Below are 12,919 nucleotides of genomic sequence, written 5' to 3'. Positions count from 1 at the left end.
CCATAATCTTTAATTTCTCTTATACAATACAAAAGGTATACTTCACAAACGTATACATTGTTTTGCGATTGGAATGTTGATTTACAGTAATTATCACATAAAATTGTATTATTCTAACGTTAGCTACTTACTCTACTTACATGTATAATTCTGTAATATCATACATCCTTGTACAAGTACATGCAACAGTACTTGCCTTACGATAAATAAATCTAAAATTCGTTTTATAAGTTTATTATTGCAATACAATATAATGGACACGAACTTTTGGCACTTGAAATTGTTTTCACTTCGAGTTTCGTCACAAGTCACTAAATCGTTTGATTCTAATTTTCACTTCTAATATTGGAAGTGTCACATCACGTGGAATGTTAGTAGGAATGTGGGTTAGTGTGCAGCGCGGTTGGGTCGCGGGCGGCGCCGGGACGCTACAGCCATTAGAAAAGATGATTGTTCGTTTTGGCTAGCGGGCCGAGGTGGTCGGAGAGTAGGTAGTTCGGCGGGGCCACGCTGAGTAGAGGGAAGCCCGAGGGCTGGCGCAGCAGCCCGCAGCCCCCGGACCACTTGCCGCCGCCCGCCGCCGCGCCCCCGCCTCCTCCGATACCGTTCAGCTCTTCGCATAATTTGTTTGCTGTAACACAGAAATATACATTATAACGATTGAAAAAATATATGTTACAATGTATGGAAGGGTAAACGCAAGTAGTGAAAAGTACCTATGTGACAACCTGTGGCAATACAGACAGTAAAATTATCTCATACTTGCGAATATTTTGTGTTAACTTTCCAATTTGCAAAGAAAGTAATATCTCGTAATTTATGGGCACATTTGAATAGGCACATTTGAATAAGTACCGCTCTAAATTAAATCTAATTTTAATCACAGAAACGATCTAATTTTAACACAACTTCGCGAGTACATATTTAGTTACTTACTGTACATGCAACAAAACAGTACAATTTATTGAACTTTTAAGTATTCATAATCATAATTTCAAATGCAACGGTACTCGCATCAGCATAACTTATCCAAATCGCAACATCACAAACTCATACAAAATCTGTTCGGATATGAAATCAGACTGCAGCCGTCGGGCGAACATGAAATAATCGCGGTAACCTAATTAAGCACTAATCACCTAATCCTTGCGCGCGGCTCCGTTGTTTATTCAGGCCTGAGTGACAATCGCGCGCACAATTAGCGCAAATGAGCCGAAGTGAAAATCTGGCGCGGGCGGTGGGTGGCCCTAATGTGATTAATGTGGCCGCAAGTCCGCCATTACCGCGCGGCACCAGGCCATAAAGCCTGATACGATGGCCACGCAAAAACCATGCACTCGGCCGCAGTCGCTAAACAAAACTATTAATATTTATGTACCTACGTTAGTGGCAGAGAATTATATTTAGCAGTTTATAAGCCTTGAAAATCCTAGAAATGATCCCATCACGCCAATTCTGGACACAATGGTATATAAAAGTAAGTAAGTCATCATAGCTAAATGTTCTCAATTCTTGAATTGTTACCAAATAGTAGCGAAATGTAAGTATTTGTTAGTAGTTGCGACCGCATGTATTAAAAAAGTCTAAAAAGGATAAACATAAACAGCTGCCCTTTAAAGTAAGATCTGTGCGTGATGCGTCCCATTCACAAACGTAACAGCGACTCAATATATTAGTTAAGTAATTAAAAAGAGATCCCACAACGAGCAGTAAAACTTTTATTATTTCTTATATTTAGTACCTAGGTATATTTTTAAAATCCTTGCTCCTGTTTTTTTTTAATTTCCTACCTGCAACTTTTGTTAGTCAGTAATAATATTATATAGTCGGTGATAAAAGAATATAGGTGAAGTACCTACGATGCGAGAAGAAATTTTTCTCGTAAAATATTCTGATGTCGAGTAAAATACGGTCATGGGCATTTTCACACTTGACCCAGATTCTTTTGTCACAGCAAAAACAGGGTAATAATTATATTTATAAGCCGCTTATTAGAATTAAACATGACGCTTGTATTTGTCGAAAGCAGCCTTGTTATGGCCGCCCACGCAGCCTGCGACTCCCCAAAATACTTAGCACACTTCGTGATCGCGCCGGGAATGTAAGAATGACTCACTGTGCTATAATTTCGATCAATGTAACATTTGAGAAATTTCAGTTGTTGGTACAGAAATACATGGGGCCGGTGGCCAATAATAACTGTGTTATTACAACAGCATGTCTATAACGTCTTATCCTTAGCATGTTGCGTGTTTCGAACACCACACCTACATACATTATTCAGATAGTATCAAATAACTCTTCATGTATTTTAGTTACCTACGAAAAAAAGCAAAGACGTATGTAATAGGTGCTGAACTTTTGTAATACATAAATCATTATCCAATATAAAATACAAATATATTTTGGTGGATGATGTCTTCAAGAAATTTAAACATATAAATTAACTACTGTGTACTTAGGTAATACTTTTATTCTTGATTTAATATTTATACTAACGCATAAAAACCTTTGAAAAAATATTCAAATTTTAAATTACAACTTGAAATAGTTGTAAAGAGTCACTCAAACCCGCCACAAAAAAAACCGCTAACATGCAGTCGAAGTTAATAAAAGCTATCACTTTAAATTACATGAAACTTGGCATGAAAATTTACAACATACTACCGGGTGTGGCCTGTAACACGAGCAAATAATTAAACTGTAACTCCTCATAGTTTCAGCGACAATTAAAAATAACTTATGTTTTGATTTTTAGTGCACTTTGGAGTTAATTCTAAGGCGCAATGTAATAAGAATTGTATTATGTTTAAGGCGTGATAAGCAACGTCAATCACTGTGATAATGGCGTACATTATATTGTAGATACTTTAATTTGTAAGTATGAAAAATAGGAAGTCTAATGACTCCATAATTTTTTAAAGTTATTGAACAAAAGTTTGAGGAGTGTAACTAATCTATGTTTTAATTATTTGTGATTATTGCAGGCCACACCCGATACTTATACCTTTGTCTAATAGAGCTAAAGAATTTAATTTCGGTACCTTTCGTACCTTGTCACATTGACAATCAATATGAAAGTCGCTAGTGAAGGGATCTCATACTATAGGGAATATTAGGCAGTGTGACAGGGAGGCAACACGTCGAACGTGGTTCGCGGTAGGCCGTCTGCCTCTTTATCGCTTGAATATGCAAGAGTCATAGAGAGACAGAAACCGAATAACAGCCCTATAGATTACCAAATTTCGATTTTCGCGTTTCGCGGTAGGCCCTTGTTAACAAACCGCCTTGATGCATCAATGTCATATTTTATTGTCTGCGAAAACTTCAAAAAACGGTTTATGGCACAGTATGTATAAGTTACTCTATGAGTTTACTAGAGGCGGTAGTGTTGCACTCTGGCAGCAGAACATTGCAGTAATATCCCCTATTGTCACCGTGACAAAGGTACAAATTGGTAATGAGATTAAATTCCTTGACCTTTTTCTCAAAATCAAATCGAATGTTCAATTCAAATTTCGTGTTATTTCAGAATGTCGTTTAAATTGTATGGCGGCGGCTAAGTTCCTGTGGTGTGACTGTTATCTCATCTCCTTTCCGTACATTCTATTACCACATCGTAAATTTCAAAGATTTCACATTAATTCTAAATTCTAGAATTGTTAAATCGTTACTGTTCAAAATGCTTTAGGTTTCATCATGGTTTCATAAAAGTTTTAGAGTGTAAGTCGTATTTCAGCCAAATTACTTTGTTTTTCAACAATACAATAATGATTGAATGATTTCAGAATAACCATTGGAAAAAATATTATTTTAGATGTCTACGAGAGTGTTATTACTTTGGGTTCTTTGTGTTGTATGTTCCACTGTAATATTAACACTGTTCAGCCAATTTTCACAGATATCAATAGATTTGTTTTTATAGACCGGATGACGAATAAATTATCTTTTATTATTTCATTTCTAATAAATGAGAAAATTAAAACCAAAAATGTAATATAAATATAACTTTGCAGATCCGCGTAAAAGATAACGTGCTAGTCAATCAGTGCTAACCTGTTATACTTACTTGCGTATTTTTTACATGCAATTAATGTTCTCACCTTCCCACCGCAAAAATAAATACGCAAATAAATTTGACGGGCGTCAGACCTATTGTTTTCGATAATAATAATATGTTTTTCTTATTATATAATTCGTAGGTAATAAATGTTCAATTTAAACCACGTGCATGTCGCGAAGAATATGATAACTAGACATATACAATTCAAGAAATTTGAGCTTAAAATAAAATTACATAAGGTTCAATTTTCTTCAATTTTATATCTCGACTTATAAACTTCTTCCAGCCGTGTTACCGAATTACTGTTCACTTGTTTTTCTAGTGATCTGGTTAGGAATTAGAATGCGCACGGATATATTATTGTATTTTCAAATGTTGACAGATTGATACAAATTCCCGCGTCTGCTCTTAAAAACAAGTTATATTTAAGTGGTTACGCAGAAGAAAGAGAATAATTAATTACTAGTATTTTAAATAGTGAAAACTATATACACTATATGGTGTAGGGTAAACAGTTTTCATAGATTCTGGCGCCTACTAAGAATAAAAAGTTTGAGAGACCAAGAAAAGTCTGCAACGATTTTGATAGCGCACGCAGTGCAAGCGTTATTTTAAACATCAAAACTTCTATGAAATTATAACGTATGAATAACACTTGCGTATGTTATCAAAATCGTAACAAAGCTGTCTTGGTCTAACTGTATGTATCCTCTTTTTTTAATTAAAATTTAGACATAGACATAGAATTTTTTTTAGCGATCCTATCGTGTTATTATTTTGTTACCTTTGTTCCCAACGTTTCGATGTAGGTTGCACTGGTATTATTCGTGGATAACTTCCCAGCCAGGTGTCAAAACAGGCATATATGTACTAACAAAGTATCCAACGAAAAGTCTATGAAAAACTTAAGAGTAGACATCACAAATTCCAACCACCCACCACACGTATATTATGAATTCGCGATAATTACTGAATACATTTTCTAAGATTAACAAGTAAAAATGCTGATCTCATAACGCGACGTAAGACGTTGTTTACAAAATGCTAATGAACGAAATTGTTTAGGAAATTTCAGGAACGAAATTTGGCTGGAGTAGGGTGGAAAGGTGATGAGAGACGAGGACGGCGACGGAGATTGGCGGCGTTTTTGAATTTTTTCTCCAAGCCGCAATATCTCCCTCTCATATTTATATATTGCATTATAATTTTGGTTATATTATAACTATATATCAAGTGAAAAAAGTAAATGAAGATGTCAGCTGTATCATCAGGTTTTAAGATTTTATTTGCGGCGAAGACACACGAGAAAGTTATTACAGAATTCAGATTAAATAAAGACTGTCTCGAGCTAAGTCAGTTTAGTTTTGTAATTAGAATACTTAGCTAATTTATTAACGATGATGTATATTTTTTGCTCGTAATACCGGCTAGAATAAATATATGTGGTTAAAGATGGTATAGTTAGCTCACAATGTTTATAATTAGGGCCATGCTCACAACAATTTATTGTTGGCAAGTCTCTCCGCGCGAGTGGTGTTACGAAAAGCTCTTCGATATTAAAAAATACACATTTTTCATCGTGCCATCGCACCAACGCCAAGATTATCTTGTAAAAATAAATGTTAGGTCACCATGACGTACGCAATATGGCTACATAAACACATTAAATTATCACCACATTATGTACATGGAACGTTCCAGTTCCGAAGCTGCTGAAGTAAATATCTAGATTGCGTAGGCACCCTGCCTATAGGTCTTTGCTTTGCTAAACAACTAAGATCCGATTAGCCTTTTGGACGCCAATGATGACCGATATATCTGCACCGCAGGTTCAACGCCAAAGACCGCTTAATCGGTCACAGACTCGGGTCACAGACCACAGAGCAACATAGACCTACGTGCATATGCACATAAAGTTCAATTTCAGTTTTGACACTTTGGTGACGTGGCGTCCGAGTGTCAGCTGGCAAACAAACTTACAACTCGACCATGGGGATGTATGTATGGAGAAACGGCCGTCCACTAATTATCCTTTTAAAGGTCATGTTATCATAATCTTAAATAGCCTCACAAAATGATACAAAACACAGTACAAATCATTTCTATATATCCCTCTGTGCGAGCTAGGAAGTTCCGAGCACAGGCTATAGACTAACGTAGTCTACAAGATACTAAGGGCCACTTGCACCATTCAATAATCCGGGATTACCGCGGTTAAACCTAGAGCTACCATGGTTACCAGTACAATTTGACACTAGGTTAACGATTTAACCGGTTAATCCCGGCTTAGTGAGATGGTGCAAGTGGCACTAAGTAAGTAATATGTTATTAATTATTATTATGAAGTAATTTGTTTGACACGTACAAAAATATTTACCTGCTGACGTGATAGGCTTGAGGTCGGGAGGGGAGAGGTGCGGCAGGGCATGATGCGCCGGCTGCGGCGCGGGCGCCGGCGGCGGGTGCGGCGACACCGCGGGCGACGCCGGCTTGTCTCGTTTCCCCTCCGCCTTCACTGGGGCCTCGCCTGCTTTCTGCTGCGCTAACCGCTCCTGCTTGCGGAACTTCGCTCGCCGGTTCTGGAACCACACCTGAAAACGAAAGTGACGCTGTTATTCTTCAGATGATAATTGAATGAGCTTTTTCATCGTTTGTGTAACATGAATGTTAACGATTTACAAAACAAGTTTTACGACATGTTTGACCTCGGTCACCTTTTATATTTTCATGTTTCTTGTTTCGTGTGTGTGGGCCAGGCGTCTGATTTGATGATAGGTTAATTTAGTTCAAAAAATGTACTTTTTTAAAAGCTTAATTACCCATCTTGAATTATATCGATATACCACGGGTACTAAAACTGTTAGTATAAACACTGTTTCAATTAGGTACTAGAAAGGAATGTCAGATAGTTTAAGGGTTAATGTAAATAGAGCTTTTAATTTAATTATAATATGTAGGTATTTAAATTATGTGATATATTATAGTATCCTTATAATATGATATCAAACGTAGTGCTCCACGTATACACGTGTTAATTAGCCCGCAGTGAATCTAAAGCCGCACGTATCGATTAGTAATTGATTGTTCTCAAACACGTTGATTACCTGACTGAACGTCGATGACGGAAAAGAAACATAAACAAAACGGGAAACAAAAAAGTAATAAAAACGTCCGAAACGTACGTGGGTTCGGATAAACAAACAAACTCGACCCGACTAATGGGAACGCATCCCATGCATCGCGCGCCAAATTTTAATGCAAACCGTTTTATATTCGTTCGAATTCGAGCCAATCCGAATTGATCATAATTCGATTTGGTGCCAGAGATAATTGCAACTGCCACGGGCGCTGATTGGGCCGTGATAAAAACTGGGCGCCGAGCGAGCACAATCATACGCGCCCTATTTGTTCATCTCCGTGCTGATGATGTTTGCTCGCCTTTATACTCATTTCTTCATTTAACTTCGGTCTGAAATGCGGGGAAATACAGCTGTTCATTCCTATTTAAGTAGTACTGTCTCAGTAGTCAATAAAACTCGTTGTTTTAGCAGACGCCTTCAAACTGCCGCTTCCAGTTTATCTAATTCCACCCAAATTCGTTAAACTGTTTTGATCAAAAAAACATACAAATCTGACATTTATATTAATTAACTAAGAAGACTTTCTTTGATTTCATTAACACTCCCTTTAAGAAAAGATCCCTTTCCCATTGTTGGTACAAACAAATTGTGTCAATAATGAAAAATTGTTTCGCATAATTTCGCACATTATAGGTACTGTTCGTCAAAGATCAAAAGGAATGAAATATTACCAGATGCTTCATTTACCACCCACTTGCCTGACGTACCTACATTACCCTTGGCAGTGATCGAGACAACGTTAATGACCTACTCGGAATACATTTTAGAAACCAATTACACACTTAGGTATACAAGGTACCTATAGGTATGTGGATAGGGGAGACCGAGGTGAGTTGTGACAGAGGAGAGTTGTGAAATTGTCGATTTTTTGTAGTCTAATAACTGTTAGCGAGCTCGCAACAGTGTGCGTTTGTTAGCTCGTAACTTGAATTAACAAACGCGCGCTATTGCGACCTAGTTTTTAGTTAATAGATTCCAAAAGATCGACCATTTCACAACTCTCCTCTGTCACAACTCACCTCGGTCTCCCTTACTGAAGGTTTGTAAAAATTACAGCTAGCATTCAAGGTTGTTACAGATTTGTAATGGTAAACAAACAGTTCTGATGATAGATAAAATACCTTCGTCAGTTTTTTCATCTGGTTCGGTACATATAGGCCGCATGGTATAGGTAATGTTGATATTTTACTTCGCTCAAAGCTACGTTTTTTTTCTGTTTATTTCTCACTGCACCCACATGGACGCTTTTCTGTTTCGCCCTATGGTTGATTGGTAGAAAACGCCTATAACGGCATTAAGTCCGCCTGTTGTACTTTTTGTATGTGCAATAAAGTTTAAAAATAAATGAATAATAAATAGGCCGGTCTCCTGAAATACCTACTTCGAGTTAAACCAGATTTTTTTATAAATGATGACTGTCTCATAAAAATCAGTCATAGACTAGGAATCCTCTAGACCGAGTTTAGAGCAATTATTTTCATGCAACCGATGATGCCAAAAATGCGGGGATGCGCGGGACGAGGTGAGCGAAGTCCCGTGCCGTGATTGGCCCGTTCAAAGACACGGACGTCACACAAAGACACTTTCGACTCGAACATGGAGTAAAATTAACGTATGCGTGGCAGAGGGGGGTAGCGCGACTATGCTCAGTCTGGAGGTTGTTTTGTCTGAGAAATCAGTAATTTTTTTTGCGGTATTGGGGGTCGGTCGGAGTATATGGCTAGAACGTGCCCTTGCGAAACACGGAAGTGTAACATTTAATCATACTTAATGTAATAATAAGAATTATTGATCCAGTTTAGGTTCCGTGCCAGTGGCACGTCAGTCTGACAGACAGGTGCACCATCTGGAGACGCGCTAGATCAAGTTCTGTCACTTTTCTGAAGGAGCTAACGAATGTTTGTGGCACCAATGTTCTTAAGCTTTTCTGTCGACGCAGCACCGCTGACGGGCACTGCATTACGCCGCCCGCGCTACTCTAAGAGTAGATTATAGATACTTATACTTATGACTGCAATTTGACGCTGGCCCAATGGAATAAGTAAGTCTCTTCAGATATTAGTGTCATAAGCGAAATGATTTATAAGCATTGTGTAATAATTATAATGAGTCTAATTTAGTACTTAAGGATTAGACTCATTCCTATACTTGAACAGTATATCGTCGTTGGTGAGTACAATTATAGAAAGCCACAACACTGCAGTGTAAGTCAATACCGCTGAAAAATATTTGCAGAACATTTGTTCAGCAAATGAACTCGAAGATGGTCGAGGTTGATTATATCGTCGAATCCGTCTAAGAGAAAATCAGTGCTACGAAGTGGAAAGGTCCCACGTACGTGCCAGGTTTAACAAGCGAGTCGCCGCGCGGCTCTAACGAACATACCGCGCCTGATTGGCTCCGATCCTGCATGCCGGCCAATCGCCCCGGGCACCCCGACATTATTTCCGAATCGGAAAAAATCAAAGCTCTCGCTACCCATGTGGCATCCGCAAACAAACAAATAATACAGGAGCTACCGCCAATACAAATGAGTACCGATACGATGGCAGTCGGAATGGCAAGGAGTCAAGCCGAGCGCGGCCCGGGGCAAATACACGTCCGCCGATGTATTTGTTTACCGAGATGTTTATCGAATACGATGCGTGCTCCTTGAATAAATATTTATTGCGTAAATTTCATTTATGTTTTCCCTAATTCCATCCACATAAATAAATATCTACGAGTGCATTTCATTTTGCTAAAAATGTTCACCAATACTGTAACTTATTGATTAACGATTTATTTTAGTGGAGTAGTAAAATACGTAAATGAATGTCGACCAATAAATACGAGTAAATATACAAGCAAATGTCAATAATAAATAACGGGTGGGCAATTAAGCGCGGGTCGGAACAATCGAGCGAAGCATCGAAATGCACTTTGCAAATGAACCGAGCGGTGCGGCGCGGCGCGGTGCGGGGCGACGAGTAATGTAATTAAACGCGAGATGCACACGCCTGCAGATGCCGCCTCACTGCACATTAACTGATAAGGCCCATCACATTATGATTAAAGTGTTATGGACTCTTATTGCCTCATTCACTGGAGCCCATCAACGTGGTATTCAAGTGGCTATATTTGATAGAGATGAAGCCCAGTCGAGTGCCCAATTCAACACGCCAAACATTAAATTAAATATGTAGATATTATATTTCAAGCATATTTCTAACTGCGAATATCAGTGCGTTCAGTTATTTTGAGATACCTACATACATTATATAGGTACATGTCTTAGAAATGTCTGAATTTTATGAATGAAAGTTAATAATCCTTTGTAAATTTTAAGTTTAATTTTAATAACCGGATAAATGATGCCCGAACTAACCCAAAACAATTAATCATATTGAGGTCAGAAGTGTAATTATACAAAACGTGTTAAAGACAGCTCGTGACCAAAATTACAACGTCATAACTGTCATGAGACAACAGGTCTTATTCACTGAAAAACAGTAGAATATTTTCGCAAAAATAAATGAAAAATATACGCTCGTAGCGTTTATCTAGCATCAACCACCTCTCACAAGCCCGCAAGGGGTAGTTTAATACAGTTCCCTCGGCAAACAGACGAGCGACAATGGCTGAGTATTAAAATAAACACAGTCCTGCGCCATGTGGCACTGTCGTGGCGAGCAAACACCAAACAACAGCTAATATATTCAGCAGCTCGGCTCTGCTCCGCCAGGACCGCGGCCAGGCCACTCGCAAACTTACACTGACAACTTCATCTTTGATTTTCTAATAAATGTTCTAAAACTAAAACATCCACTGCGCTCGCGACGTCCCCGGCTTATTTATCTTTCAGCAAACTACCCCACAAATTCCTACATACGCCGAATAATCGAATAATAAAATTGGAAAATCATTTCTCGCAGATCATTTGTCATTGAATTAGGCGAGCAGGGGAGCGTCATGTTGTTCGGCATACTATTTGGCTCGTGGATGTAAAAAATGCTTCGAGTGTGCCAAACGCAGCGGAAATAATTAGGGAAGACATTACTTGAAGCGTCATGGTCACATTTACATGATCAGCCATTAAACTAGTTGCTTGTCATATTTCACCTACGAATATACATAATACAGTAGATTCATTTATTTAGTGGGTAGATAAAAGTTTCTTGTCCATCAGCAAGAATATATAGCGACTACAAAGTGTTGGCAGTCGAGAAAATACTTGACTAGATGAGAAATGGGCCGGAACACCAAAGGAAAGTGTTAGCCAAAGCTTGGAAAGCAAACATTAGGCCACCCGGCAAAATTGCCTGCTCGAGAGTTTCGGATATCGGTAAAAATCTGCTGTGAAAGTTGAACATAATTTCTCTATGATACAATTTATTAGAACAATGATTTAGGACTGGTAACTCCGTACCGGGAGTACGGATAATTTTGCAATGATAATCAACAGGCTTATTATGGATGGTTTAATCCACTTGATAAAATAACTCTCACTTTTTAACACCGTGGGATAGAAAGTGACGGACACCGTTTTATCACACTGTCACGTAGACAAGAACGAACATCATATGCGTACAGGTTAGTACAGGTGTGAACTTTAATTAATTTTGTCAAGTTTACAAACGACATTAATTAACTGAAAATCCCGACTGCCCGTCACGCCAGGGTGCTCTAATTAGATAACACTAGAATTTTCCACCATACGCCACGTAACAGGTTGGCGATGTTTGCGATGCCAACTAGCGCTATGTGCAGAGGCTCGTCTTGACACGTTGGGGGCGCTCGGAGGCCGGGAGGCCGCGCGGAATGATCTAATTGTATTCATTAGCCCGGCCCGGGCTCGCAAATATTGACTGAAGCCCCGGGCCCGGCCTCTGTGCCGCAGAAAATATTATATCGCACAAATGCGAATGCTAAAACGTGTCAATTCGCACTCCTATGAAATATTATTTTTGAAAATGTTATAGTAGGTTAACATAGTTATTGCCAGCGACCCACTGGGCGGGTTCTCTGTTTGTTGGCACTTTTCCCTACAAAGCAGAAAACAAGTGATATCGGCTACGCTTGTAGCGCGTAGCTCGCGCTGGTGGTCGATATTTTAACACATAAAATAAAATGTGGTTACCTATAGGTATTTTCAATGAGTGGCGAAAAATTTAAACACGACCGAAAGAAGTACTTAAAATCGACACGAGTTGGGAATTACCTATTTGCACATACACAGTGCAGTTACAGTACATACACAAAATTTAAAGGGCCATATTGGCCCTTTAAAATTTCGACATAGTTACGTAATGTGCTAACTATCCCACTAGTGCGGTAAAGTAGCACCATTTGTACGGTTACCTGCAATGTGTAACCTATTTTACACAACGAAGGCCGCAAAAATATGTGACACGCTCATATAGCAGCCATAAGGCTCTACAAATTAGATGATGTCAGATATTTTTACGCACTTCGTTGTGTAACATAATTACTATTTATTAATGCAGGTGACTGTACTGCACAAAAAATTTAGTGACTTAAGATAATCGCCATTTATAAAAGCACGTAGTTAACAAATTAACAAGGTTTGATATATTTCTGCAGCTTTATATAACAAAGATCACGGAGACAACGCGTCAATCAGATTATACCTAAATTGATCAAAATATAAACGTTTCCATTTCCCAGAAATTTTCCTTCAAACTTACAATAACCGAATTATACGATGCTCATGGAC

The 12,919-nt window shown here is 38.4% G+C and overlaps 1 protein-coding gene across 1 annotated transcript in view; it reads right to left on the bottom strand.

Moving 5' to 3' along the window:
* Positions 1–202: 202 nt before the first annotated feature.
* The window catches only part of LOC134666491 (paired mesoderm homeobox protein 2B-like), a 44,254-nt gene continuing 31,537 nt past the window's right edge, over positions 203–12,919 (bottom strand). The window contains exons 3-4 of the mRNA XM_063523671.1: positions 6,441–6,654; positions 203–631 (exon numbers count right to left, since the gene is read on the bottom strand). Coding sequence (XP_063379741.1) covers positions 438–631; positions 6,441–6,654 — 408 coding nt within the window. The 3' untranslated portion in view covers positions 203–437. The remainder of the gene's footprint in view (positions 632–6,440; positions 6,655–12,919) is intronic.

Source organism: Cydia fagiglandana, chromosome 8 (genome assembly GCF_963556715.1).
Source record: "Cydia fagiglandana chromosome 8, ilCydFagi1.1, whole genome shotgun sequence".
In the NCBI taxonomy this organism is placed as follows: Eukaryota; Metazoa; Arthropoda; class Insecta; order Lepidoptera; family Tortricidae; genus Cydia; species Cydia fagiglandana.
Note: the sequence above shows the minus strand (reverse complement) of the source record. Positions and strands in the feature narration are given on the sequence as shown.